Here is a 27,582-nt window from a genome sequence, read left to right on the forward strand (position 1 = left end):
TAAGTGACAGTAGTGAAGTGTGGGAAATGATGCGCCTTTAATTACGCTAAAAGATCAGCAGTTGTTGGCATTCTGATATTAATTGGAGTAGCTGTCGGTAACTAACAGTCTCTCAGTCTGCATTTCTTTAATAAAGGAGTCGCCAGAGGTTGGAGAGAATCGCTGAGCACGTTTTTAAGGCATCTGCTAGCCAGCTAACGGCTAGCGGCTAAGCTAACGTTGCCATTAGCAGCACAACTTGGGCCAAAAGAGCATTAAAACTCGCCTGGTCCTCAGCTAATGTCGGCTCTCTGTGCAGACAGATAACAAACGTTACGCTAAGCTAACGTTAATACCTCTGTCCTCTGTAGTGTGGGGGGGAAAAGATTCGGTTTTATATTCTAAAAATGATTATTGAAAACCTTGATGCCTTGAAAACATGGCTTTCCAAAACCCTTGAGCCAATGTAAGTATGCCTACTCACACTCACTTGCTAAATAAATGCCAAACTGAGATTAATTGATTAGCATGGATTAATTAAGACCAGTGGTTCCAAAACTTTGACATTTAAAGGTCTCCCCTTAACTTTGACAGTGTACGAATGGATCCATTTGTACACTGTCAGAGTTGCAGACTTTTGTCTGCCTTTGTATTTGATGTTATGCTTTTTCTGCTTTTGAAATAGATGTTATCCTAGATAAAGTTACTATGTTCTATCCGTCTGTCTTTCAATGTTATATGAGATACCCACATATCCACTTTGAATAACCATTGAATTAGACATCAGATATTAACTTCTGTTTGTGTCTTGTAGTGTGTGTCATTTATGCATGTGGACATGAGCCTCTTGTAAATCATTACAGTTGGCAGGCTAACTATAACTACCTCCCTCCCTCTTACGGTTGTGCAAATGTCAACAACGTTGTTTTTGTCCTTCACTTTTTTACAGCTGTGATGCAGATCCCTCTGCCCTCGCCAAGTATGTTGTAGCTTTGGTGAAGAAAGACAAGACTGAAAAGGAACTTAAAGCCCTGTGTATCGACCAATTGGATGTATTTCTTCAGAAAGGTATTAATTTCCATTTCCATAGATAAGTGGTTCTCAACCTTTTCAGGCTGTGACCCCCTAAATAATCATATTTGATCTGGGGACCCCCCACCCTGATGATGAGCACTAAGAGTTGAGGCATTACATTTTGTATAACACGGTTCTATTGTGAAAATAGCAGATCTACATGCTCAGTCACAACAGTGAGCATGTAGATCGGCTATTTTCACAATTTCTGCCTCTAATATTTGAACATTTGGCCAATGTCTGATTCTCATTTCAGAGGTATTAAAAAGTTCTTAAATGTGTCACTTTAGAAATGTGCAGATACCCACTATAGTCTATACACTTAAACTTTATATTGGTTTGTTTAATGTTTACTGTTGAGTGAGAAAACAATGTTGCACATTAAGTTAATCTGAGGACCCCCCAAAATAATTTGACCACAGGTTTAGAACCACTGTCTGCCATAGATATTTGAGTCAACGTTTTGTGTGTGTTCCACCTCCGTGTTCTATTAGAGACCCAGACATTCGTGGATCGGCTGTTTGAAGCTGTGAACAACAAAAGCTACCTCCCACTCCTGGAACAGCCGGCCCCTGTGGTCAAAGCTGAGATTAAAGTAGAGAAAGAAGAGCAGAAAAAGGATGAGGTAATTTGCTGATCATGTCGCCACTTGGTAAAGTCATATTTTTATTAGATAAACGTCACCCATCATTTTTGTAATTTCTGTTATTACCATGCTGATTTGGTGGTCTCTCCTCCATGTAGCCAAATCGGGACGAAGACAGAGAGAAGACATTTTCTCGGCGACTGAATCACAGCCCTCCACAATCAGGCTCTCGCTACAGCAGAGATAGCAGGTACGTGTTTGTGATTCTTCCCATCTTTTTGACTCATCGTCATGTATCTTTGTAAGCGTCAATCTGTGAATGAAAGTGGTTTCCAAAAGAAGTTGGTATACAAATTGGGTCACTAACCAGTAACTGGATAAGTTTGTCTACCACATGAATAGAAAGCAATATGGACAGTTTTGGACACCACTTGCTTTGTCTGTGGTGCAGGGATTCCATCCTTCAAATAAAACTAAATTCCCACGCACACGTACTGTATCACCTCTCAAATTGATTTCTTGGCTACCCACATGACCTCTGAGGTCCACATCGATCATAGCCACAGCGTTCCCATGTGGATCCTGAGATCCACGCAATTTGATTTGATTTCAACGCTTGTTGTCGATGTAAGCTTAACATTTTACATCCCTTTACAGAGTTTAAAACTCGTATCAATTCCAGCTGAGTTTTGGCTGTTTTTAGTGTGTTTGCTACTCGTAAAAATGCTTGGCACCAAATTTACCTGATTTTCGGTGGCGGCGTGCGTGCGGCGGCCCTCGTTCACGGCCGTTCAGCGCCTTGTCTTTCACACGGGGAAGAAAAAATACAACCGCTGCGATGCATGATTGAGATACAGTCTATAGAAAATGGCTCCGTCTTGACCAAACAAGCAATGGGGGATAAACAAATGAAGAAAAAGCCATTTTACCGAACCAAGATGAATGGATGTGAATGAGGAAGTGAAGTCGGTCGAGCAGGAGCTACTTTCACGAAGCATCAGGGGAAATGAGTTTTTTTTTTCTTTTTGCTCCACCTGTTTACCTAACCAGCTAACACGTCCCTGGACGTGATAACGGGGCTGTGGCGCTGCACCGCGGTAATTCTTATCACGTTCCTGGACATTTTTGGCATTGGAACTGTTAAATATGTCTACCAGTATTTGGTTGGTGGTTACATCATTGTGTTGCACTGTTCTTTTTTTAAATCCAATTTGCTATTGTCTGAACTTTAAAATCCATCAGTTAATGTTATGTTATAACACGTTTCATGGCCTGGTTTAAGCAGACAAGTCCTGCCTCTTTCTTACTTGAATTCTCAGGAGAGTTGATGAAAGGAACAAGAGGGACGATCGCTCCAGGAAAAGGGATTATGACCGCAATCCCCCAAGAAGGGACTCATACCGGGATCGCTACAACCGAAGGAGGGGCCGCAGTCGCAGTTACAGCCGTAGTCGTAGCCGGAGCTGGAGCAAGGACCATGCTCGAGATCGGGACAGAGAAAGGGACCGGGAAAGAGAGAGAGACAGGGATAGAGACAGGGGCAGAGACCGCACCAGGAGCAGGTCACACAGCAGGAGCCACAGCAGAAGTAGAGGTAAGCGATGAGCTGACCAACTATGAACTGACTTCAGATGTAAGTAGGGATGTCACGATACCAGAATTTTAGTAGTCGATGCCAATATCATTGAAATTCCACGATTCTCGATACCATTTCGATACCACGGTAAAAATAAAAAATAAACAATAAATCCCAAGTAGTTCAACATACACTCCTTTATTAGAAGTGAACAACAAACAACAATACTGTATGATTAAACAGAAGTTGCATGTATCTTTAAATGATTAAAATAAAATACTGTGCATTTAGCCTTAAAAAATGTATCATTAATAAAATAAAAGTGTTGGCTGTGTGTGTTGCTGCTGCTGCTGCTGGCTTTGCTCTGGCCTGTCCTCCCTGTCAAAGTCCTCCTCTGGCTGATACTGTGAAAAGAACATAGAGATTTCAGTTAGTAGGTGTAGCTTAGACTACAGCAACACACACACACACACACACACACACACACACACACACACACACACACACACACACACACAGAGTGCAAGCAGTAATTTAATGACGTGGTGAAACCCTTTTTAGTTATATTTATTTATTACAAATCATAGCCTATACAACCGCGCGCGCACACACAGTCTATTACGACCGCACGCCCATACGCACACACACACACACACACACACACACACACACACACACACACACACACAATCCTAGCGAAAAAAAAAAGGAAACTCAAAAGAACACTGGCTAAACGGCAATGCCAGCCTTCTCAAACAAAGAACGTATGTATTATTCAATTTCCAGGGTTGTTTAACGTTACGTTAGGCGGTTCAGTAAATGAGCTGCCTGGCAACTTTATATAACTTTATTATGGGGGACAGACGGGGGCTGCTCTCCGTGACGAGGCTGGAGCTGGACATAACGTTACTTTGCCAGGCAGCTCATTTACTGTGTGGACTCACCATAGTAACGTTATTAGATATGGGCAACAATGATTACACAAGAATTCAAATGCACTCACCTTGAATTCTTTGTACAAGTCTGGATGTCGGTCTTTTTAGATGTTTCGCTAGTTGGATGTGTTCCTCCCTTTCGTCTGGAAACGGTTACGGCATACAGTTTTTTTGACGACCAACTATTAATCCCCGCTCATCCTCGAATGCAAAATACTATACGCGACTTTTGGTTAGTTTTTCTTCTCAACTAATGGAGGGACAGCTGTCGCTGCTGGTAAAAGACGACGCGACGCAGATGCGTGTGGCGCCGCCATGTTGCATGTTGTTGTTTTACTTCTTAAAGCGTGGTACTGGTACTCCACGACTCCACGTCGTCACGTACACAGCATCAGAGGGTGAGGGTTGCCAGATAACCGCTCATTTACAGCCCAAAAACAACACAAAAGAAGCGGCCAGATCTGGCATCTCGGTACCAACGGTACCTCGGTACTACCGTACTTGTAGAAAAGTCAGTACCGTACAGTACCGTCACATTTTGGCATCGACTAGGTACCGAAGTATCGGTTCTGGTGACAAGCCTAGATGTAAGTACAAAGTACGGTTTGGTAGGGGTGGGCGATACTGGAAAAAATCATTATCACGATACTCTTCATGCAGTATCACGATACACAACATTATCATGATACTGTTTTATGCTAGTTTTTAGGTTTATTATGATTATTAACTCCTATTGTGCCAATCCCGAACTATTTCGGCTTTATTTGGACCGTATCAGGGTGCCTATCCCGAACTAGTTCGGCTTTAAAAAAAGAAAAAATATATATAATTTTTTTTTCTTTTTTTTTTCGAGCTGGGCCGCTGGCCGTCATCTGTTTACACGGCCCGCGAGAGCGTCGCGCCGCCGATATTTACCATCCACTCCAATGCAATCCAGGATCTTTAGAGCTCATTTTCTCTGTTCCATGCATATCCATGAGGTGTGCAAGGTTTAATCATGGCTAAATCGCCGAAAATAGGGCTTCTAAAATGCTTGGTAGCCAATAGCTAACTTCAAGTTAACTTCATCCTGTTCCTGTTCATGCACAAAGGAAAGTGTTCAGGCGCGTCATGGCTGTGCACGGCTTGGATTCTATGGCCATTGGGCGCCCTCTAGTGGTGAAAAGGTGGCACTGAAAGGGTTAATAACAATTATACAAATACACAGATATTCTATTGATCTATTCATTTCATGCTGCAGATAGAAAGATAGATGTAGCCTAATCTAGGATTTTCATAGCATATTTATATCAAACAATTAACATTTTTTACCTCAAAATAGTTGGTGTGATGATGGGTCGGGTCATTCAAATGGGTCCCAGAAATGTTTTACGGGTTCCCATAAAATGTTTTTGAGTGTTGTGAGCTTGTAGATCGGCTATTTTCAAAACAATTTGGATAATGTTTTCATTGCGGTAGGCTATTAAAAAGGTCTTCAAGAAGTCCTTATAAGGTTCAGGACACCTCACCTCTATTTATTTTATTTATCAGATATGAAAAGAAATCTTGTGATGCCTTACCAACAGAAACTGGGGGGAAAACAAATTACCTTATGACCACAGCAGTCAGGAAGTTTGTTACTTATGATACAAGTTTAAGCTTTCTTTTTTACAGAAGTATACTCTGTATTTTACAATGCAGATATCATCCTATTCGATATTTTAGCTTAACAAAAATATCATGGTTTTATAACTAAGCCAATTATGAAATAGACGCAAAATAGACACGATTTCACCGCGATTCGCGACGACACACGCATGCATCAACGGTGAAAACATAACAAACAAAGGACTTTACAAATAGCTGCAAATAGCTACTTGTTTGTAGTTAATAAAAAACAGGAGCATGGATTTACAAGGCGATCTAAATCACCTCTGTGGAGTGGAGACGACCAGCACAGTGAGCACATCACGCAGCTCAGCTTTGCAGTGAGTGAAATGACTGATAACAGGACGGATAAAGTAGTTTGTTAATAATAGATTTTTGAATGAACTTCAAATATCTATGACTTACTAATATAAGCATGCAGCGATGTTAAGCCAACATTGACTCAGTAGTTATTCAGGTAAGATTAGATTGGTAACATACATTTGAATGACTTTAGGAGATAATGTAAAAGAAATTGTGACATTTAAGAATGAAGCCATTAATGCAAAAAAAAAAAAGTTTATTTATGATATATGGCCATACCTGTGAATAGACAAGGACATGTCACAAACACTGTAAAATCTTCACTGTTAATTTTGTAAATTCCCTTTGATTACAGTTGTACACAAGGATTTTATTGTCTATATTGACACCGTATGGTGTATGGTCTCAAACCCGATTAACTGATGGCTCCCATCCAACTCATACTGTCTGTAAAATATCATTCCATCCATGGGACGTATCAGGGTCCTTTGATTTATTGTTAACAAACAGTGGGTTTTGTCTCCCCATCACTTAATACAGAGCGTGATCCTGCCAAGTTGAAGTATGACCACGACAGAGTGGACCGGTCTGAGGGCAGTGAGGGCTACACCCCTGCTACCCTGGTGTCCCCAGCGACCACCTCACACTTCCCTGTGCCAACACTGAGCAGCACCATCACGGTTATCGCGCCCACCCATCACCATGGCAACAACACCACCACAGAGAGCTGGTCAGACTTCCGGCCAGAACACCCTGGGGAGCGCGGCCCCTTCATCCGGGGCCCACCCCCTCAGCCGAGGAAGCGTTGCCGTGACTACGATGGTGAGGATGACTGGACGGGACTGTGTTGGAAATCGCTGGTCACTTTTATCAGCTGTTGGATTGTCCCAAATATTAGCATTTAAGGCTATTACTGCTTATGGATGGGACTTCAGGGACGATAAGCATTATTATTGTTTATCGTGATAAAAAACACACGATAAGCGTATCGTGGGGATTTAAAGGATATTCCACTTTCAAAAAAACTTTTGGTCATTTTATTGTCTATTCAGGCTTTTATGAACACCCTGGACAGTTTTTAATTTACTTGATTCAATGTTTAGATATTTGATGTAAATGTTATCAGGCCCTCCAGGCTCAGGGTGTGTGTGTGTGGAGAGGCCCTGAGCCTGGGGGGGCTGATAACATTTACATCAAATATCTAAATATTGAATCAAGCAAATTAAAAACTGTTCAGGGTGTTCATAAAAGCCTGATTAGACGATAAAGTGACCAAAAGCTTTTTTGAAAGTGGAATATCCCTTTAATTTATCGTGATATTGTCCTCCGTCACGTCATATTCAACTTTTATTTGCCGAGCTGGTACCATTTAAACCCTCTATAATTGGTAAAGCTTACTTAATATACTTGTTACAGTATTCTTTTCACTTTCTATCAAATGTCTTTGCCAAAAATATTGCCCCAGGTTAATGGATTTTGATTATCGCAATAATATCGTAAATTGTGATTTCTTTTCTGACAATAATCGTGATATGACATTTTCAAAGTAGCAGCTTTTGAAAATATATTTCTTTTTAGACACTGTTCTCCAGTATTTCAGTTGCACGTGTCTGTGCTGTCACTCATATTCTTTTTATTTCTCTCTCCCTTTTTCAGAGAAGGGCTTCTGCATGCGAGGGGACATGTGCCCCTTTGACCATGGCAGTGACCCAGTTGTGGTGGAGGATGTTAATTTACCCAGCATGCTCCCCTTCCAACCCCCACCCATCCCTGGTGTGGACCCACAGCCTCCACCAGGCCTTCCGCCCCCTCCTCCCCTCTTGAGCCCTCCTCCTGTGAACCTCCGGCCTCCCGTGCCCCCACCAGGCACCTTGCCACCAAGCCTTCCACCTATTGCAGGTAGGGATATTCATGACCGCAGTTAACAGCCGTTCACAGCATAAAGCCATGCAATCTCATGTTGTATGTTGAATTGCTGTATTCTATCGTATTAATGTGACACAATTCAGTAACTATGGTCATCCTGTAGCTGCACAATTTACAGCACAGCAAAGTACATATTTAATTTATATTTCAATTTTTTTAACACAAATGTGTTAAAAAGCTCATTTCTCCAGCTTGCTGAACACATGTTTTTATACAAATAAAATTGAACTGAAATTGAAACGCAGTGTACCCCACTTATAACATGCTTTACTTTACCATAACGTGAAACAGATCTATTTAAAAACGCACATAATGCCATTTTTATAGCATCCATTGAGTCAATCCCAATTTAATATTATGATTGAGTCATAGTGCCATCTTGTGGTGGAAAAAAGGGACTCATTGCCACCAATGCTTCATAAAGTTGATCTCCATTGACCAAAGCAACAGTAAAGTCCTGGGACTTTTTTTTAAATACGTTTTTGGACAACAATGAAGTTGATTGAATTCTGAATATGAGCTGTATTTGTTAACATGCACTTTGTTCTATGAATTCCGAGTTAACATGCACTTTTTTTATTTGTAAAGGTGCACTCACACCAAAAGTGATTTTATTGCTGTGTGTTGCAAAATCGCAGTTGTCAAAGCCTAAAAAGCACTCAAAAAACACTTTAATAGGACAAACACAAAAAGCGACAGGGTTGTGGGTGAGTTTTCACACTACTAGAGCATATCAGTGGCCATAATGAGAACATTCTTAACAATATATGCCAAAAACAGTAAAGAAAAAAAGAATTGTAGTCGTAATCGCGCATCAATCATAACAAAATACAGACGTTGAGAGCCAGTCGATGACAAGCTGCTATTTATATTATTATATTACATAATGTAGTGATATAATTAAAAGGTTACGTCTGTATCAGGTGGGTTTCACTTGACTTTGGACAGGTGGAAAAGTTTAGTTAAACTTGCTGAGTGACGCATTACTTGCCTGGGTTACAAACGTACATCTCCTGATAGTTGTACTTGAATGTTGACGTGAAATAATAATCCTGTTTAGTGTTTCATTAGGGCAGAACACAGCTTGTAGTGGCCTGGCTGGCACCGCTGCACGTTGAGACGAGGCTAGGAGAAAGATAGTAGAGACTGAAGTAACACAGACCTATGCAATTATACCTTGATTACTACTCGAAGGTTGTTATAAAGATGCCAAGGATTCATCAGTGATGTCACTGTTATGCAACACGGAAGTAGCCGGTCCGCTGTGTGTAAAATCCTTGTGGTGGCACGAGGTTATACTGCAGACTCACGTTGCCTGCGCTGCTGCGCATATTTGTACAATCTATATAAACTTGGAATTCCCGGCCGTCTTCTCGCGGACTGGTGGTACATACCGGTTGTTGGGAACCTCTGATCTATAAACAATTAGGCGGTAGCCGTCGTTCGCACAGTGCATGCAGTGATACTAAACAGTGGAAATGGTTCATTCAGCCCTTCCCTCGCCAACGCCTTCCCATGTGCTCATGGATTGTGTGTGCAAGACTAGTTACCAGGAAGTGATTCAATCATTGTTATTTATCAGATGGACTATACTGTTTTTCTAGCAGATTCTACTTGAAAAATGCAGAACTTGATAGTTTTACCTTTTCTGTCAAGTAGTGAAAGTGGTATAGTACAATGAGTCATTATTTGCACGTTTAGTGTCAGTGTTGAAATGATATATTGTGAAGACTTACATTAAAGTATGTATATAAGAATGAAATAATTATGTATTAACAAGTTTGTTACAGCAGCTGAAAAACTAGTCACCTACTTAGCATGCACCTTAGACCTGCTGTGCTTTTAAAGCCTCAAAGTATGGCTATAATGGCTGTTTCATTATTCATTATATTGCTTGATTGAGTCTACCCACCATATTACATTTCCTTTTTGTTCTCCATTCCGTACAGGCCCCCCTCCTCCCCTTCCTCCATTGCAAGCCTCAGGCATGGACGGCCCCCCCAATTCTGTTACTAGCTCAGTTCCCACCATCGTCACCTCTGGAATCCGTTCCTCGCTTCCCCAGGCCTCTGCTCCGCGGCCGCCCTTCACTCCCGGTAAGACTGACAGAAGGACTGCCTTGTGGGTGATAAAAACACATCACAAGCCTTAGCGTATAGGGATGGGGTGGGTTTCCGTTCATGCCTCTCGACTTCTATTAAATTGAGCTCTTTTAACATGTTTAGTTCTCCTTTTTCCGTTGACCAGACGCCTATGAGACCGATGTGTACAACCCAGAGGCTCCCAGCATCACCAGTACCTCCAGGCCTATATACCGCCGGGTCAATGCTCAGAGACCCAACCTGATTTCCATTGTGGAAATGGACCAGCCACCCCGAGGTATTTGCCTGTTTTCTTTACCACAGCACAGGCTGAAGAATGAACCAACAGTCGTTCTCTCTTAGTCTAACCTGTCGTGTCTCATCATTTTGAGCTCCATTGATAACGTTTGACAGAAGAGCAGAGCGGAGAAACCTTCTCGAGTTTATTTGGAACGGAAACCGAGAGAATGCCAGGAGTCATTGATACACTAGTACTTAGTCGCAGTGGGTCGGTTCATACATGCTACTATTGCGTCTGCACTGAAATGCACACCTTAGTATGAAACACTGTACTTGAGTGCAGTAAGTGTTGCCTTTATCCATCTGCCTCTAGCCCTGCAGTCATGGTTTCTACATAGATCGTACTGTATGTAAAAACCATGATCTGTAGGTCTTGTGCTGTTTCTCTCAATCAACTGTATACTGATGTTGCCATTTCTCCTTCCCAGATAAGAATTTAAACAACAACAATATGAGGGTTGTCATGGAGTCTGACCCTAGAAAGAGACCGCCCCCCTCGCATGATGGGAGCATGCCCTCCAAGAAACCTTGGTTTGACAAGTAAGCTAATGTACCACTGCAAAGATGCAACTGAAAAATGTCCTATTAAAGAAAAGATCAAATGGGGGGGCACGGTGGCGCAGTCGGTAGCACTGTCGCCTCACAGCTAGACTGTCGCCTCACAGCTAGACTGTCGCCTCACAGCTAGACTGTCGCCTCACAGCTGGAGCCTCCGCGTCATCAGTGCCCATACCCTACGTGGGGTTGGCAAAAGGGCCCTTCTGTGTGGAGTTTGCATGTTCTCCCCGTGTGTCCTAGGGTAGGTACCCTCACAAAAAACATGCGGTAATCCTGGTCTCTATAGTGCTTCCCCTTGGCCAGCCGGGAGGCCTGATGGAGGGGAAAGGAACTGGTTGGAATAACGTGTTCGTTCCACGTGCTCCGTCCAGCCGGGGAATCTCTCCCCTGTCAGGTGAAAAGAAGCGCCTTGGACTACTCATGAATAGAAGGAAGGTCAGTCCGTTGCTCTCCCCTGGTTGGCAGAGGGAGTGTTGCGACCAGGATTACATTAGATAATTGGCACTGGGTGAAAACTGGGTTGCAAAATCGTGGGATAAAAATGTTAAGTAAGAAAGAAAAAGATCAAATGGAAGTGAAACAAACCTGTAGCATATGTTGGAACTTGGAAGTGCAAATGGTTCTCAGAACTCATTGTTTTGTACCTCCGTTGTGGGGATCACGGTTTAGTAAAAATATCGGTTCAGGAAAGACAGGAAATGCAAAACATGGAATTGCTTTACATTCTTTTAACATTTAACATTTGTTAGATAATGTGTGAGATATGGGAGTATCTTCTTGCTCTGGTTTCTGTTTTGCATTGATTAAAAGAATTTGATGCATGTCAGTTCTACTCGCACTGCAAAACACTTGGATAGTACTACAGGTTGTCAAACAACTGCTTACCTGGTGTAGCTATTAGCGTAATGTAAAGATGTAATGGTCAAACTATTTGTTAACTATTAATCAGTGTGGATACATGTACCCTTACACCACTATACTGCAATAGATGTACAGTTTAATGTTCTCTAACTGATTTAAAAATGCCTGACTTCCTCGCAGACCCAATTTCAGTAAACCAAACCACCAGGGTTACCACAAGAGGGTCCCGTTCAACTCTGCTAACGCCAAGCTGTTGGTCCGCATGATCCCCCCTGAGCTCAACAACATCAGCAAGCTGAACGAGCACTTCAGCAAGTTCGGCACCATCGTCAACCTCCAGGTCAGACGCTTATCCTTCTCAATGTATCTGTTCACTATAATGCCACCACTTGGCTGAATGAGAAAATGAAGCGCCATGTACGTGGTGATCTCTGCCTGTCTGATAATGTTCCTGTGCTGATGTATTTGTGTTGCTTGGCAACAGAAATACATCAGCCATGGCTGGCCACAATAAAAAATGAAAACCGGTATTACAAAGCCCTCAAGTATCTGTGTGCGCACGTGCATGACTGCCTTTGTGGTGTCTAATGTGTTTGATTCCAGTTTTATGAGCTGGTGAGAAGTCTAACTGTACTTCACTGACTTATCTTGTACATACATGTAGGCAATAGGCATACTGTACATGTACATTCGGGCTGCATAAGACTGATAAACATTTATTTGGGGTGATGAATCCGTATAACCTAGTATCAACATAATATTGTGACAGATAATGGTATCAATCACATATTCAGTATTTCTATTACCAAGAACAAAAGGCTGATTCATGTCCAATAACTTGATAATATGAAGGCTGTTATAAGCAGAAGCTGCGCATGAATGTGGTACTCGAAACATCTTCCCAAGGTTGCCAAGTCTGGACAGATTGTCTACATATTGTAGATATTTTTGTGAACGGTCCGCAACTAACCACCCACTATTTTCTTTATACACTTTATTGCAGGTTTGTACAATACATGTAATCCATTTCATCCATAATATCTTATTTCCTTATCTTATTGTCCTCCCTATCAAGTTTCCTTCACTAGTTTAATTCATCCTGCATCATTGTAATACATACAGTATTTTATATACTGTCCCTCTGATGTACTCGTTCCTGATCCTATCCATCCTTGTTACTCCCAGAGAGGATCTTAAAAACCTTTGCCTCCATCTCCAGCCTACATCCAGCTCAGTTTCCTGTCTTTTCCTCAGTGAGACTTTCTCTAACAACAATATAACCTAGCTGTTCTCAGTTCTCACCACCGTCTCGTACACCTTTCCTTTCATTCTTGCTGATACCTTCCTATCGCACATCACACACTTTTCTCCACCCATTCCAACCTGCTTGCACTTGTTTCTTCACCTCTTTTCCACACTCCTTTGCTCTGGAATGTTGACCCTATGTACATAAAATCCTCCACCTGCTTTATCTCTTCTCCCTGTAACCGCACTGTTCCACTTCATTCCTCACCTTTCCATGGCATATCTCCACCTTTAGATTTTCCTCTACCTGCTCCCTGCTGTCACTATAGTACTCTTAAATTAACCATTACACTTCATGTATTCCTGAGACCCTTTTACAATGTATATCTTTTAAATAAAATGAGGAACCGGGAAGATTAATTTATAAGTGGTATCTAAACTGCATTATGTAAGCCACCATTGTGTCAATGACACTTCTTCCATATTCATGCCTTGTTATACCGACCCCTATTAATTTACTCCGTCTGACAGGTGGCCTATCAGAATGACCCAGAGGGGGCGCTGATCCAGTTTGCCTGCCCTTCAGAGGCTAAGCGAGCCATCCAGAGCCCCGAGGCTGTACTCAACAACCGCTTCATCAGATTACACTGGTACCGCGAGGATGGAGGTGAGGGACAAGGGCAGTCTCACACACAGAACCAGCCTCAGCCACAGACGCTCATGGTAAGGATCTCTCCTTATTTAGATACTTGGCTACACTGGAAGTGATATATTATTAACATTAAACCCCCTGTCTCCCATAACATAACATAACATCTAGCAGCCCGCAGCCACCACATTGAAACAATCTGTCAAAGACCGCCTTGGACCCCTGATCACTGGACACTCGGAGACCCCCCAAGAGTCAGCCATAGCCTCCCAGGTGTGTGTATGTGTGTGCAGGTGTATATTGGTGCACTTTTTCATTTGTGTTTGTCAAAACTTGCAGAACATGATGATATTCTCTTTTGGTTCAGAATGCTACCAAAATGTCAGTGAAGGAGCGTCTGGGATTCTCTGCCAAACCAACCGCTCCTGTTGAGAAGGTAATGAATTCCCTTCATTTGTCAGTCTCTGGCCATCCAAAACCTTTTGGTAACAGTACAGGCTTAACCTATCATCATAACCACCATGGCTTATTTTACTTGCTTCTTTGTCTCTCTATCTGTCTCTGTGTCTGTCTCCAGCTCTTTTCCTGAAAACGGGTGCAATTGTCTTTTAATTGGGAGTGAGCAGAAATGTCCTCATTGCCCCTGTTACATGTTCGATAACCACTTTTCTTAATATTATCCCCTTCTCAGGTGTTTTCCACCTCTACAGGTCTAACAAAGACTGTGTACAACCCTGCTGCCCTGAAGGTTGCTCAGAAGACCACTTTGGAAGCCCTGAAGAAGAAACGGGTGAGAGCATACCGGCTTAAATGCTCTGCTCATGCACGTGCAATTCTTTTCCACTCAGGGCTTGTCCGCACGTATTCTCATAAAATCCTCCTTTCTCCACTTTTGGACTTCCCATGGTTCCCTTCACAGGAAGCGCTGAGGCTCCAGCAGGACGTGAGGAAGAAGAAGCAGGAGATCCTTGAGAAGCACATCGAGGCGCAGAAGGTGAGCTCCTCTGAGATCATTGCGTCTGAGCAGATATTTATCATTGTTCTGGTGGGACCATGACCAAAACTGTTGCTGACTTAATGTTGGAGGTTTTATACAACCATATTAGGTCCAAGGTACTTGTTAGGTCTTATCACAGGTACATAAGAGAGACACGGAAATCTGTTTAACCCTCAAAGACCTGGAATGCGCCTGAGTCACATTAGATTTGAACCACTTTAACCATTATTTTATGATTTAACTATTGAAAAATAGCAGATATACAAGCTCACAGCACGGCACCGAGTGCCCGGATCTTTGACCCCACTTCTAAATCCTTCCTCTAAATCAGTGGTTCTCAAACTTTTTCATGTCAAGGACCCCCGAAATTACATTTATTTGGCCGCAGACCCTCAGACCCTGGGGCGTTAATGGGAGCAAATGCTAATTTCGTGCAATTTTTTTTGCACAAAAAAACATTCCTTGGGCTACAAATGGCCCCAGAAAACGCCCACAAAACTGTGATTAATGATGAAAAGTGATGAGTAGGCCTGGGGCGGTATGGACATTTTGTTACCGCGATTACCGTCTTCCCATTTACCGCCGGTACTGCGGTAATTACCGCACCCCCGTATCTATTAATTAAGGTTCGGCGATAAGCCAAAATATTGCAATCATCTTCCCAAAAGTCGCCTCTCCACAGTGGAGAGGCGACACAGCCTGACTGCCCGAGTTATACTTCTCCGTACAGCACAGCGGGTCTGGCTTTCAAAGGAGCAGATCTACAAGCTCACAACACATCGCATCCGCGATGCGTTCTGAGCTTTTAGATCTGCACTGTCGGGTTACCATAGTAACGTAGGCTAGCTACTTGGGCTTTTCAGACACAGCTGTGTGAACAAACCAGAAGAGGACGGGTAGTCAGATCGTGTACAGTGATTCTGTAAACTCACGTCACGTCTCAAATCGCAGTGATTGAGTGCTGCTATATACAGGTTTTAGTTACAAGACTTGACAGAAAGGTTATAAAATCGCCGACGCGCCGCTGGACGGAGCACAACGTGCGACGCGGTGGAGAAAGTAAAATAGTTTCATTTTCGGTTTTAGTCCACGCAGCCCGCGCTCCGCCAGTAATCCGTATGAATAAAAAAAGATATGCCACAACACAAGGTATGTATTAACATCCTTGTGTCGAGTGGATTACAGAGAAAGTTTATGCTGCTCCGTCATAGAGTTGTGCTCCGTACTCTACTGCCCTGCGTGCACTGTGTGCACTGTGCAGGTCTGTGTGTGAGTGACGTATGTGGCTTCCAACGTGTGGTACACGGCCCAGAGCAGAGCGGCATGGAGCGCATGCGGTCCTCGCTTCTCCCCCGTTTTAAAACTCGCTTGTTTTCCAATAAAAAATAGACCTTTTTTTTGTCTTTTTACCGCGGTAAGCACAATGACACCGCGGTAGACCTCGGCATACCGCGGTACGGCGGTTACCGCCTCCAACCCTAGTGATAAGTCATCACTTTTCATCACTAAACCATCGTTTTCTGGGGCCATTTGTAGCCCAAGGAATGTTTTTTGTGCAAAACAAAGAAATGCTTGCAATGGATTAAAGCATCATGACAAACCCCTAGTTAGACCCCTCCCATCCTACTTAAATACCCAGAAAATAAATGTTTTTCTGGGTATTTTCCTGGAGCCCAACTTGATTTGGCCACTGTGGCGACCCCGAAGGTCGCAAAATCGGGCGCCCTAGCTAAATCATTAGAGCATGCCCTGGGCTACTTCTGTGCAAAATTTGGCGCTTTAAGACAAATTTGCACGAAATTAGCATTTGCTCCCCTTAACGCCCCGCACTACATCTCAAAAGTTTCCTTTGAAAAATATATATTGAAAAATGTGCACATATCTTCACGATTTTTCAAAAATAGCAGATCTACAAGCTTGTATATCTGCTACTTTTCAATAGTTAAAGCATTCAATAATTCTATGCCTAAATGGGTTAAGATTACATTGGGATGTCTACATTTGAAGTAAAAACACCTTGTGACGTTAGTTTTGTTCTCATCTTCCATAGCTGCTCATTGCCCGGCTAGAGAAGAACAAAGCAATGAAAGCAGAGGACAAGGCAAAGATCATGGGGACACTGGGCACTCTGAGCAACAGCATCACCAAACTGCAGGAGGAGATGAAGGCCATCTCTGGTAGCAGCAACCCTCTGCGCGTAGCCAAGAGCAAGGCCCAGGTACTGTAGGAGGCTTGGCTTGTCCCAGCACTGTGTTCATGTTAGGGATGGGGCGATATGAAAGTTTCATATCACGATTATTGTGAACAAAGAAATCGTGATTTACGATATTGTCACGATGATCAAAAAATCACCAACATCCATTATCCGGAGGAGGAACATTTGCCAAAAATTGCAGATCTACAAGCTCACAACGCGTCGCAACGCGGCACGTTGTGAGCTTGTAGATCGGCAAAGACATTTGGTAGAGAGTGAAAAAAAGACTATCGAGTACGTTATTTCCATGTAGTTTTACTAATTATAGAGGGTTTAAATGGTACCAGATATTCAGCTCGGCAAATAAAATGGGAATTGATCCCAGTGCATGACGGAGGACAATATCACAATAAATTAAATCTACACAATACGATTATCGTGAGTGTTTTTTATCACGATAAACGATAATATTGCGCATCGTCCCATCCCTAATTCATGTTAAATCCGAATTAGAATAAGAGCAGTTCAAATATTCTACCCAAAAGCCAGTTGTTGTAAAGGAATTAACAAAGATTTCGCTTGTACTGTAATTACTTGAAATGACAAAATTGAATGCACTAAAATGGAAGTTAGTTTAATCTATTTGAAAAATTAGGCTACTGACCTGAATACAACAAGTCAAAAATAAATCAATATTGTTTCTATATATCATTGTCTTGAGTTTTAAGTCAATCATCCTACTTGTGATTGTACATGGTATTGTTGTGTTCAGGCCCAGAAGGAACTGCTGGATGCAGAACTGGACCTGTACAATAAGGGGCAAGCTGGAGAGGACACTGCTATGTTAAAGCTTAAATACACTCAGTTGCAGATTGAGGTAAGGAGTGTCAAAATAGAGGGCAGTGCTTTACACATTTTTTGTGTGAAAAGCATGGCTACTCACATTGCAGCCACTTGGGGGCGCTCATGCGCTAATCAATGAGCTTGAAAATGTTTTTTAAAGCAACCAAAAGAATGTTGGCGCTAAACTGCATTTTATCACAATTCATTTTGTGCTTTTAATGAATGTTGTAGCTGAGCCACCTTGACTAAAATAACTTAGGTTTGCTGGTAAAAGCCAAGGCATTTGTGTTCTTTGTTTTAATTTTGTCTTCCATTCACCTCCTCTCTTGCCCCAGGCGGCCAAAAGGGGTATCCTGGCTCCAGGTCGAGGCAGGGGAGTCCAAACTCGGGGTCGCGGTTCCCTCAGAGGGCGGGGAAGGGGTTCCAGAGGACGGGGAAGAGGCATGTCGCTGCATTCAACTGTGGACCATCGACCACGGGCGCTGGAGATCTCTGGTTTCACTGATGCAGACCGCGTAGACCTGCTGCCACATTTTGCTGTAAGTGACCTTCAAACTGCATTACTGGGAGTGGAAGGGTTGATATCCAGTTATGAACCAATATGGCCTTTTGATGGAAAACCCCACTTTAGGGGTTGTTTGATTGATCGAGGGGGTAAATAAGTGATTTTCAATGATGGTCTTACTTTTATTGAGCAGGAACCGCACAAGTGTATAGCTAGTTTGATTAGGCTACATGTGATCTTCATTTGTTTTTTCATGCTTTCCTCCTTTCTGAAGCAATTTGGAGAGATTGAAGACTGCCAGATTGATGAACATGCGCCAAATGCAGTCATCACTTACAGGTCCAGAGCTGAAGCAGAGCAGGTGAGCTCCCAACATCATGCACATGATGCACATACACAGGAAATACTTGGTTTGAACTAGTGTATTCAAGGGAATCTGATATATTGGATTAACCGAACATTTTATACCATATCAGTACATCGGCCGCTAAGGCTGCAGATAATGGCAGATTTATTCAAATGTATTTTCCATTTGTTACATTTTTTTGTTAAAAGTAGACATTTATGCACATTGTTAAAACAATTGAATTATCTGTTGTAATAAAATTTTTCCAACATGTATTTTGAATTTATAAAGAAGAAAATATTTGTCTAGAATGAAAGGCAAATGCACAGACAGTGGAATCGGATGCCTTTTATAGTACAACATTCTTGCTTTAATTATGTACCGTTATATTGGAGTCTTTGCTAGGAAGAATAAAGAAAATCATTGGTTGATATCAGCCTATCGTCATTCCTGTTATATAAAATATCAGAATTGGTATCTGCCTTGAAAGATCCATATCGCACTACCTCTGCTTTGAACCACACATAATGCAGGCAGTGTAAAGGGGAGCACACACCGGCTGCGGGCGGCTGCGCAGTGTAGCGTCACAGTATTGATTTTATTTAGGGCGGAGTTGTCCTTTAAGGTATCCACATTTTGGAATGTTTTGACATGAACACATACCCCCTTATACATGTACCTGTATACATACACCACAAGCTTTTGTATTTTCTTGGCCGATTATTCTTACAATACTTTACTCATTTAGATGCATACACATATGGGCTTTTTAAGCCGTGACATCATTTTGTAGTCAGACCTCCAAGCAGATTTATTGTCAATATGTGTCCCTCGCTATTTCAACAGATCCGAGACAAAAATAACGACTAAAGTATAATTCTACCACTTTCCTGTCAACAAGAAATAGAAGACAAATTAGTAAATAGTAAAAATAGTAAAAAGATTCATGGGTGCTGGGGCCTTTTGGCCCCAAAAGTTCTCCTCTGCCTACAAAATGATGTCAGACTTAAGAGCCCCATACCTGTACGTAATGTTCGATTTCTACATTTCTTGTATTAAATCCTTTCAGGCGGCGCTTCACGGAGTGACGTTGAACAGCCAGCCTCTGCGTCTGGCCTGGCATAAGCCTACACTGACGCTTGGCAACACGAATGTAGATGAAGCGGAGCCAGAGGATGATGAGGTCAGTGGAGATTTCAGTTTGGTTGACTTTGCAAATACCACTTCAAAAGAAAGATATTCTAAATATTCCTAATGCAACCTAATGAAGAAAGATATTCTAATCAAGTACTTGGCTAACACATTTAACATGTCAAATTCTTACAAGTTGAAGCAGGTGCACAGAACAGATGCAGATAAGAGCATCGTTAAAGAAAGTAATATGGTCAAGCCTAAATGTACAAACTGTTAATCTCTTGTCAGTTAACACAACGTGGCAGAGAGTTGAGTGTGTCGACTCTATTATTCTGTCCTCTACCTGATTACCCGATAGAATATGCGTATGCAAGCTCTACCTTTGGTAATTATGACATTTGCTGCCTCATAATCATGCAAATCTGGTTTAGTTGCTGTTGACTTGTGTTGTTACGCCATGCCAAAATCTAAAGAGCTATCGGAGGCCCTGAGAGGAGTGATTGCTGATGCTTATTTGTATGGGAGGGGTTTAAAACCATTTCCCAGAAATAAGTCATGAAGTTAATCATTCCACTGTCCGAAACATCATCTCTAGAGAAGATTTCAGACAACTGGAAATCTCTCTAGGCTGTCCAGTCTAGTTCAGTCCAAGAACTAAAAGATACTCTGAGAAATCTCTAAGAACCCCAGGGTAATGCAGAGGTATCTACAGGCAACGTTGGCCTCAGTCAATGTCAAAGTGCATGAGTCCACCATCACAAAGAGACTCCACAGATTTGATCCACATAGGAGGTCATGCAAGAAGAAGAAGCTGTCAAAAAAGGAGTATAGATGCATGGCAGAGGTTTGTTTGACAGCCCTTTGGGTGAAGAACGGCAGCAGTGGGACAATGTGATCTGGACAGATGAATCTGTGTCATATTTGGTGAAAACCTAAAACTGTAAAGCATGTTCGAGGCAGCGCATTACAGTTAGCGCTGCTTTGCTGCCTCAGAAACTGGCAAGCATCGCATCATCCATGAATTCCTCACCCTACAAAACTTTGAGTCTTCTATCAAAAAGCTGAAGCTGAATGGTTAAGATGGACATTTAAACATGACAATGACCCAAAACTCAAAAACAAGAGTGGCTCAAAAATATGAAATTGCGGTTCAAGGGATGGCCAAACCAAGCCCCAAAACTTAATCCAATAGAAACGTTTGGGTTGGGGTGGGTCTTGCAGCTGATGGAAGTCGGTGCTGAAAATCCCTCCCATTTGAAGTAGAGGCTGATACAGGGTTCTAGAAACGTCTCTTTTACAACAAGGTACACTATGTGCATACAGGCATCTACAACTGACAAGGAGTAATGTTGTAATATGTTGAAGGGTTACAACATGTTAAAGTGACAATTTGAGCATTCTAGATTCAAAGCCTAGTACTGAAGGAAAAATGTTTCCCTGTGTCTGTTCTATTAGTTAAAGGAATACTCAGTTTCGTTAGGTGTGATGAATAAATGAGCATACATGGTCAGTCCTAATGTCAATCAATGCACTGTATCTTTTGGGAACTGGGCCTCATTTGTTTTCTTAGCTAAGGAGCATTCTGCACATGGATCACATTGCCTCATTTACAAATCTGTTTGTAAGTTCCCTACTATGTGTTCGTGTATGCCTCATTTGCATTGGTCCAGCTCTAAATGTGTAAACTGAAAAATAAATACAAATCTACATCATTTGCATCATGTCCATACCAAGCAAATGTTGGGCACAGAAACATTTTATTTGAGGATTGAGCCACTATTGTAATTTATTTTGCATGAAGAATAACTATAAGGCATTCTAATAACACAGATCTGTGGCCCATACGAGTGCACAACAGCATACTTAAGATCCAGTGTACTCGACACAAAAACATGTAAATGAATCACACTGCACATGGAAACACTCGTATTGTACAGCAGAGACAGTTAACAATATATGAAACTTGCTTCAATAAAAGCGTGGAAAGTAAATGTGAAGTCTGTTTTTCCAGTTCCATTTTACTTTGTAGTCAGAACAGTTGAAACAAGCTTGTTGCGGTTTTTAACTTGGGATAATAGCTAATTCTCTAGTATATTGTATAAGTAACTCTAAGCTATTACCAGTAGAAATATAATAGTTTGTCAGATTGTAACCGTATGGCTGATATAGACGGCGGAAAAAGAGATAAGAAGCAAGTGCTGTATAGTTGGGAGTCAGAAGTACATGAAGGGCAGCCGATTTGAGATTTACAGAAACAAGGTGGAAACACAATGTGACTCATAATCAAAATATTGTCAGTAAACCTTTAAATGATGATAAATAACTTGGGCTTGCTATATTTTGACTTGTTATTGTATAATGTCCTGGTTGACATTATGTGTACAGTACACATACAGTATCTGTTCAGCCATAACCCGGCCGACCAATACTGTACCTAAAAAGTTGGCACATTTTCATTGGCATTTTTATGAATGGTAAGGAATACTGCTGACATTTAACAATGACTGGTAAATTGCTCTTAAATATGGTATAAAATGGTCTTAAAAAGACTTACATTTAAAGTGAACAAAGGAAACAGTATAACATTAACACATTTAGTCTACTTCTCATTCTGGAATAGTAATTGTTCACTAAATACTTCTCACCTCACTACAGACACATCATACCCTGATCAACGCTTCTTACAGATCTTAGTCAAAGTAGCTAGCTACAGCTATAAATACAGAGAGACCGACTGATACAGAGACAGACTGATAAAGACAGAATGCAGCAAGATGAACCACTGAGCTGAGTCTGTGTTCTTCCAACAGTTCCAGGAAGAGTCGCTGAGTGACGACGCGTTGCTTCAGGATGATGACGAGGAGGAAGACGACAATGAGCCTCGCCCATGGCGCAGATGAAGATAATTTGACCCCCTCTGCAGCTTGCACTTGTGTGGAAGAGAGCAGCTGATGCAGCGACTTCACACGTTTTCAATGCCTGTTTTTAAAATGACTAGGCACTTTTGATTTTTGGCTATAGACTTTAACTTTTTTTTTTTTTTTTTGGCAGAATTATGTACCGTCACAAGTACCAAGTGTATGTTTGATTCAGTACAATGTGTTTATCAATTACTGCAATGGTAATTTTTATTCTTACACTGTAGAAATAGACATTTTTTTTTCTTTTTTTGCTTAAAGAAATGGTATTTGTTTGGACATGACAGACAAAGCGATCAAGGTTAACAGACAAAAGAAACCATGTTGCAACTGTATTGGTTTTGATCTGTAGTATTTAGACCACTGGATAGTTGCTCATGTGTAAATATTTTATGTATGGGTTTTAATGATTTGTATGACAGCTATGCTTCTCAATTCTTTGGCTTTTCTTTGAATTGTAAAAAAAAAAATAAAGAATTGAAATGGTCTGAAAAAAATATCAGCTGCAAAAAAACAAAACAAAAAAAAAGATGCGGCAATGAAAACATGATATTAAGAAAAAAAAGTTGGAAAAAATGAAGACCATTTCAAAAACACCCTTCCTTTTCCCAAAAAGAGTAAATTCCTAAAGAAATTCCACAAACTTTTTTTATTTTAATCCGTAAGAGAAGGTATTCTGTATCATTTTCGTGTCAAGGTAAGAGAATAGCACCACCACTGATCTCAAATACTGCACTTTATTTAGAGCTTTTGGAATCTTATAACGTCATAAGGGAATTGCATTTAAACAAAAGACATGGCGTCAATTTTGATAACAACAAAGCTAATGAAAACTTTGTGCATTGTGTTAACAGGTGCAGTCTTATCAGCAGGATTTTACCAGCACCATGGCACCTTATCACAAGAGGCCTCAACCATGACGAGAACAAAGAATTACGTGTGAAGAATGAACGTTGTATGTGCTGTAATTGTTTAGTACATGTGCCAGACTTGGGACCTGTATAGGTGTACATACAGGACAGGTATTTCCATAAGTTGAATATCATGGAGAATTTAACTCGCCTGACCTGAACCGCCATAGTGTCTATGGGTTATTGTCAAGAGGAAGATGAGACACCAGACCAAACAATACAGACTATCTGAAAACTGCTATCAAAGCAACCTCCAGATCACCTCCATGCCACACTTGCATTGATGTAGTATTTTGTTTAAAAGGTGCCCCATGACAAATCTTGAGTGAATAATGGAAAGAAAAAAGAAATCCCACGATATTCAACGTTTTTGGAATGTAGATGTATACCATACCGGCAAATGCCGAATCTGGATCTGATGTGATATCTGCAGCAGGTTAGAGCAGGTACATTGGAGTTAAACAAAGCTCTCATGCTCAATAAACTACTATAGACATAGTATGGCAATGCTCAGAATATCAAGCTGCATGTCAGAAATAGATATTTTTTTAAATATTTAAAAGCTGTCGCTATGGGTGAGACATCACCTGTCTGATGGATTGCTCACCTAGTCCTATCAATCCTGAAAGGGATTCCCTGCATTTCTGATCCATTCTGAGGTTTCTTTCTTGGGTTTTCCATGGGAGTTTTTCCTTTGACAGATTTTTAACTGATTCAGGGATAGGAAGAAAAACAAAAGCGTATATAATTTGAAATGTATCTGAATTGCACATTCTTAAAGCGGCATAGCCATACACACAATATTGGAAGTAACTAATAGGTTATTTAGTAGATTATTTAGTACACAAAAGGTAGGGATCCTCATGTCCGTTTGCAATATTGGTGCCTTAAAAATACAATATAGCTAAATATCTGTTTTAGCAGGAGTTTTATATCAATGTGTGTTTATGAAGCTGGAAAAAAGCCTGTTGAGATGAAGACTGCTAGTCCAGTCAGTGTATTCTTAGGCATCTTTCAAAACGGTCAACAAGTTAGAAAAATAAGTAATAATCAAGTTTGAACTAATATGTGCATCAGCATTGGCTAATAATACACTGTTAGAAGTCTGCATTCTGCACTCAGAATCACTGTTATGTATAATCTGTGTCTTACTGGAAACTTGTATTGCAATATCATCAGTTCATTTGACCATGCAATTAATCTGTTGCCTAATCTGAGCCAAAAGATACATTTCATGTAAACCCTAATTTCTTTAGAACAACTTCATAATAAATTAGTATTTTCAATTTAGACAAACAGAATGGTCTATATACTTTTGACCAACATCCTACCATGACCTGTCCTCTGGTGCCACCATCAGGTCAACCCTTAAAATGAACAAACACATTTTTGTATTTTTTTGATTTTAGTGAACTTTTGTTTGTTTTTGAACACATATTCTGCACTTACTATGTTAATGTGTCAGGATCACTCACAGTAGATGTGATCACTACGGCTGCCTACAAGAGAACAAACCATGCTGTCTGCAAGGAATAGATGACCCCAGACCAGGCCTGCATGACCTGCCAATGCTCAGGGACCAGTAAGCAAGAAGGCAGGTGGTCAGCAGTTATTTATTTTATCACGGCAGTTTGATGCATTTGGTTATCAGTTTCCTTATCTGCTTCCAGGGTGGCTGCATCCTTTTCTCATTACTGTAACAAGCATTCCTAGTATGGCATTCAGCAAAAAGAAGAAGAAAAAAAATCCCCTGTTTGTTGTTCTGAATCCTTTAGACAATGTTATCAGGCTGTAGTTTTTCAAATGGTCAATCTGTTCATTGTTTACACAATAGGTTATGTCTGTTGCAATCTTTTGCACATTGTAAGCCAGTGAATGACTGTAAAGAGTTACTATCCACCTGCAGAGAAGCACTACTGCACAGCTCCCTGCATTCTTCAGGCATCTCATTTGAATAATGGGACAAATAACCAGATATTGTCTACATGTTCAGTATGGCTAGGCCACCCCTTGTGCTTGTTGGGCTTGTGTGGATAATTGTGAGAAATAAGATTTGTTCTTGTGGTCTATAAGCTGTTTATCATTTTGATCCTTTTATGTTGCCCTTTCCTCCCCCACTCAACCAACCACCCACCCACCCTGCCATCTCTTTGTAAGGGAATTTTAAATGAAATGCCCCCTCCCGTTGCCTCATTTACCTACTGGGGCATTGCCATAGGCCTACTCAAAACACCAGTGGAAGGTACTGGAGATGACCAAACAACCTGAGCCAGTGTTAAACTGTGCTCCATGTTCCTGTAGCTTTTTTCCCCTGTTGAAATGCAAATATTTGTGTTTCTGATTTTTCTCAGAGGTATTTGATAGCACAGATCAATGTAGAGAAAGAGCCCTGATCGGGGCTCATGGAATCTTGACTAGGCCTATGCATGTGCGTTGGTATGCTTCTGTTGACTGCAGTGATGTGATTAGTCTGCCTCCCCTTGAGTCTCAGTGGGAAGAGGATGTTTTTCTGCTCTGTGTGAGCTCTGAGAATATAGGCTAACAAGTTTACAGCATCACTGTCATGCGTTATATAGATCCTCACTTTCCGATTTATGTCAAAGAGACAAATGGGATGAAATTCTGTCGAGCTCTCTTGATGTTTTCCATGTTATTCAGAATATGCAATTCAATTTGGATGAAAAACTAAACTGGAAAGAAAATGTTAATTCTTAATGGGCCACAAAAAGTAAATAAAAGAAAAAATAAGACATGAGGATTTTCTAGTTTAAATGTAACACTTTTGTTTGTGAATAAGCTATCGATCAATGTATGATTGTTTCTTTCGTTGAAGCCCTCTGGGTCTCTAGAACTCGGTCAAATGGATATTCAGCAACTGGGGCAAGTCATAAAATTGCACATTAATTGTGATGCATTTTAATATTCAAAGTTATTTGAATAATGTCACATTTTCACAACATGAAAATACACCAATTAAGCAATTTGGTTATCGCATGAAATTAAGAAAATAAAACATCGCCTAAGGCGTTTTTACTTTTCAATATAGGCCTTCAAGAAAATAAGCAATTTGTGGCTGGGTAGATTTGAACATTGTAAGATAAAATCTCAGGTTTAAACTAGGTTATGCTGGTCTCAAGTAAACAGTGACCCCTCCCAACACAGCCCTCGCAGCTTTCAGACTCCTTGCTCCCATCACTACTATGCCAGTTCTCTGTATAGCCATTAATATTTTATGTGATCATGGGCCTCCATAAGCAAATTTCAGTCCCCAGCAAGTTGAGCCAAAGCATGATTAATTTAGTATTTATACCCCGACAACCCTTTAAACAACACAGGGCCCCCAGCCACAAAGCAGAGCACAGTTTGATACAAAACTAGCAGCCCCTAAATCATAATCAACATAGTAATTCCAAATCATTTGAGTTTGGGGACCCATTTTTTTCTGTGATACCAGCTGTAGTTTTTGGGAGGAAGGTTTTCTGTGTGAGCAGTGAGCACTGAGCACTGCATTCCGTCGTTAGCTTTACCAGAATCATTTGGTTTTCCTTCAAAGAAAACCATTGTTATTTTTCTGCCGTAAGACACAAACCTTTCTTTTAAAAAACACTCTCCATCTCTCTTTGCCTGCTCAGTGGGCATGTTGACAGGAAATGCTGCTGGGTCGAGACTTAGCCTTTGTTGGACCACACATCCCAGGTAACCCTGCTAGTCAGGGCAATGCCATCAATAAATCAAGATGTAGCTGCCCTGGCCCACCAGATCACGATAAATCTTTCTTTCACAACACCAGAGAGATGCATCTGCCCCGGCCTGTAGCAGTAGCCTACAACTGAAAGCATGGGGACATTTGAAGATTTGTTTTTCAGTAGTATGCTTAGAATGGAATGGCCCTCATCTTTAAGTTTCTCTTCTTCTTTTTTTAAACCTTATTTTTATGTGCAGTCTATTGTGGTATGTGTCAGGAAAATGGAGAAAGAGAATGAGAGTTGCATAGAATGTTGTAAACCGAACCTA

At 41.2% G+C, this 27,582-nt stretch overlaps 1 protein-coding gene across 2 annotated transcripts; it reads left to right on the forward strand.

Annotated features, from left to right (window-relative positions):
- rbm26 (RNA binding motif protein 26) lies at positions 1 to 26,194 on the forward strand. 2 transcript variants are annotated; one of them, XM_080729298.1, is made up of 22 exons: positions 1 to 445; positions 929 to 1,047; positions 1,548 to 1,678; positions 1,798 to 1,889; positions 2,959 to 3,233; positions 6,641 to 6,922; positions 7,757 to 7,999; positions 9,976 to 10,122; positions 10,274 to 10,405; positions 10,836 to 10,947; positions 12,007 to 12,166; positions 13,603 to 13,794; positions 13,892 to 13,993; positions 14,088 to 14,156; positions 14,412 to 14,510; positions 14,640 to 14,714; positions 16,768 to 16,935; positions 17,684 to 17,788; positions 18,090 to 18,293; positions 18,534 to 18,620; positions 19,675 to 19,788; positions 22,550 to 26,194. In XM_080729298.1, exons 1-22 carry the CDS (start codon positions 387 to 389, stop codon positions 22,637 to 22,639), a joined length of 3,057 nt encoding a protein of 1,018 aa, XP_080585424.1. In that variant the 5' UTR covers positions 1 to 386; the 3' UTR covers positions 22,640 to 26,194. The 2 variants fall into 2 exon arrangements, with proteins under 2 accessions (XP_080585424.1, XP_080585425.1); XM_080729299.1 differs by having other exon boundaries at positions 13,895 to 13,993.
- The last annotated feature ends 1,388 nt before the right edge of the window (positions 26,195 to 27,582 follow it).

Source organism: Nannobrachium achirus (genome assembly GCF_963921795.1).
Source record: "Nannobrachium achirus genome assembly, chromosome: 7".
NCBI classification, from domain to species: domain Eukaryota; kingdom Metazoa; phylum Chordata; class Actinopteri; order Myctophiformes; family Myctophidae; genus Nannobrachium; species Nannobrachium achirus.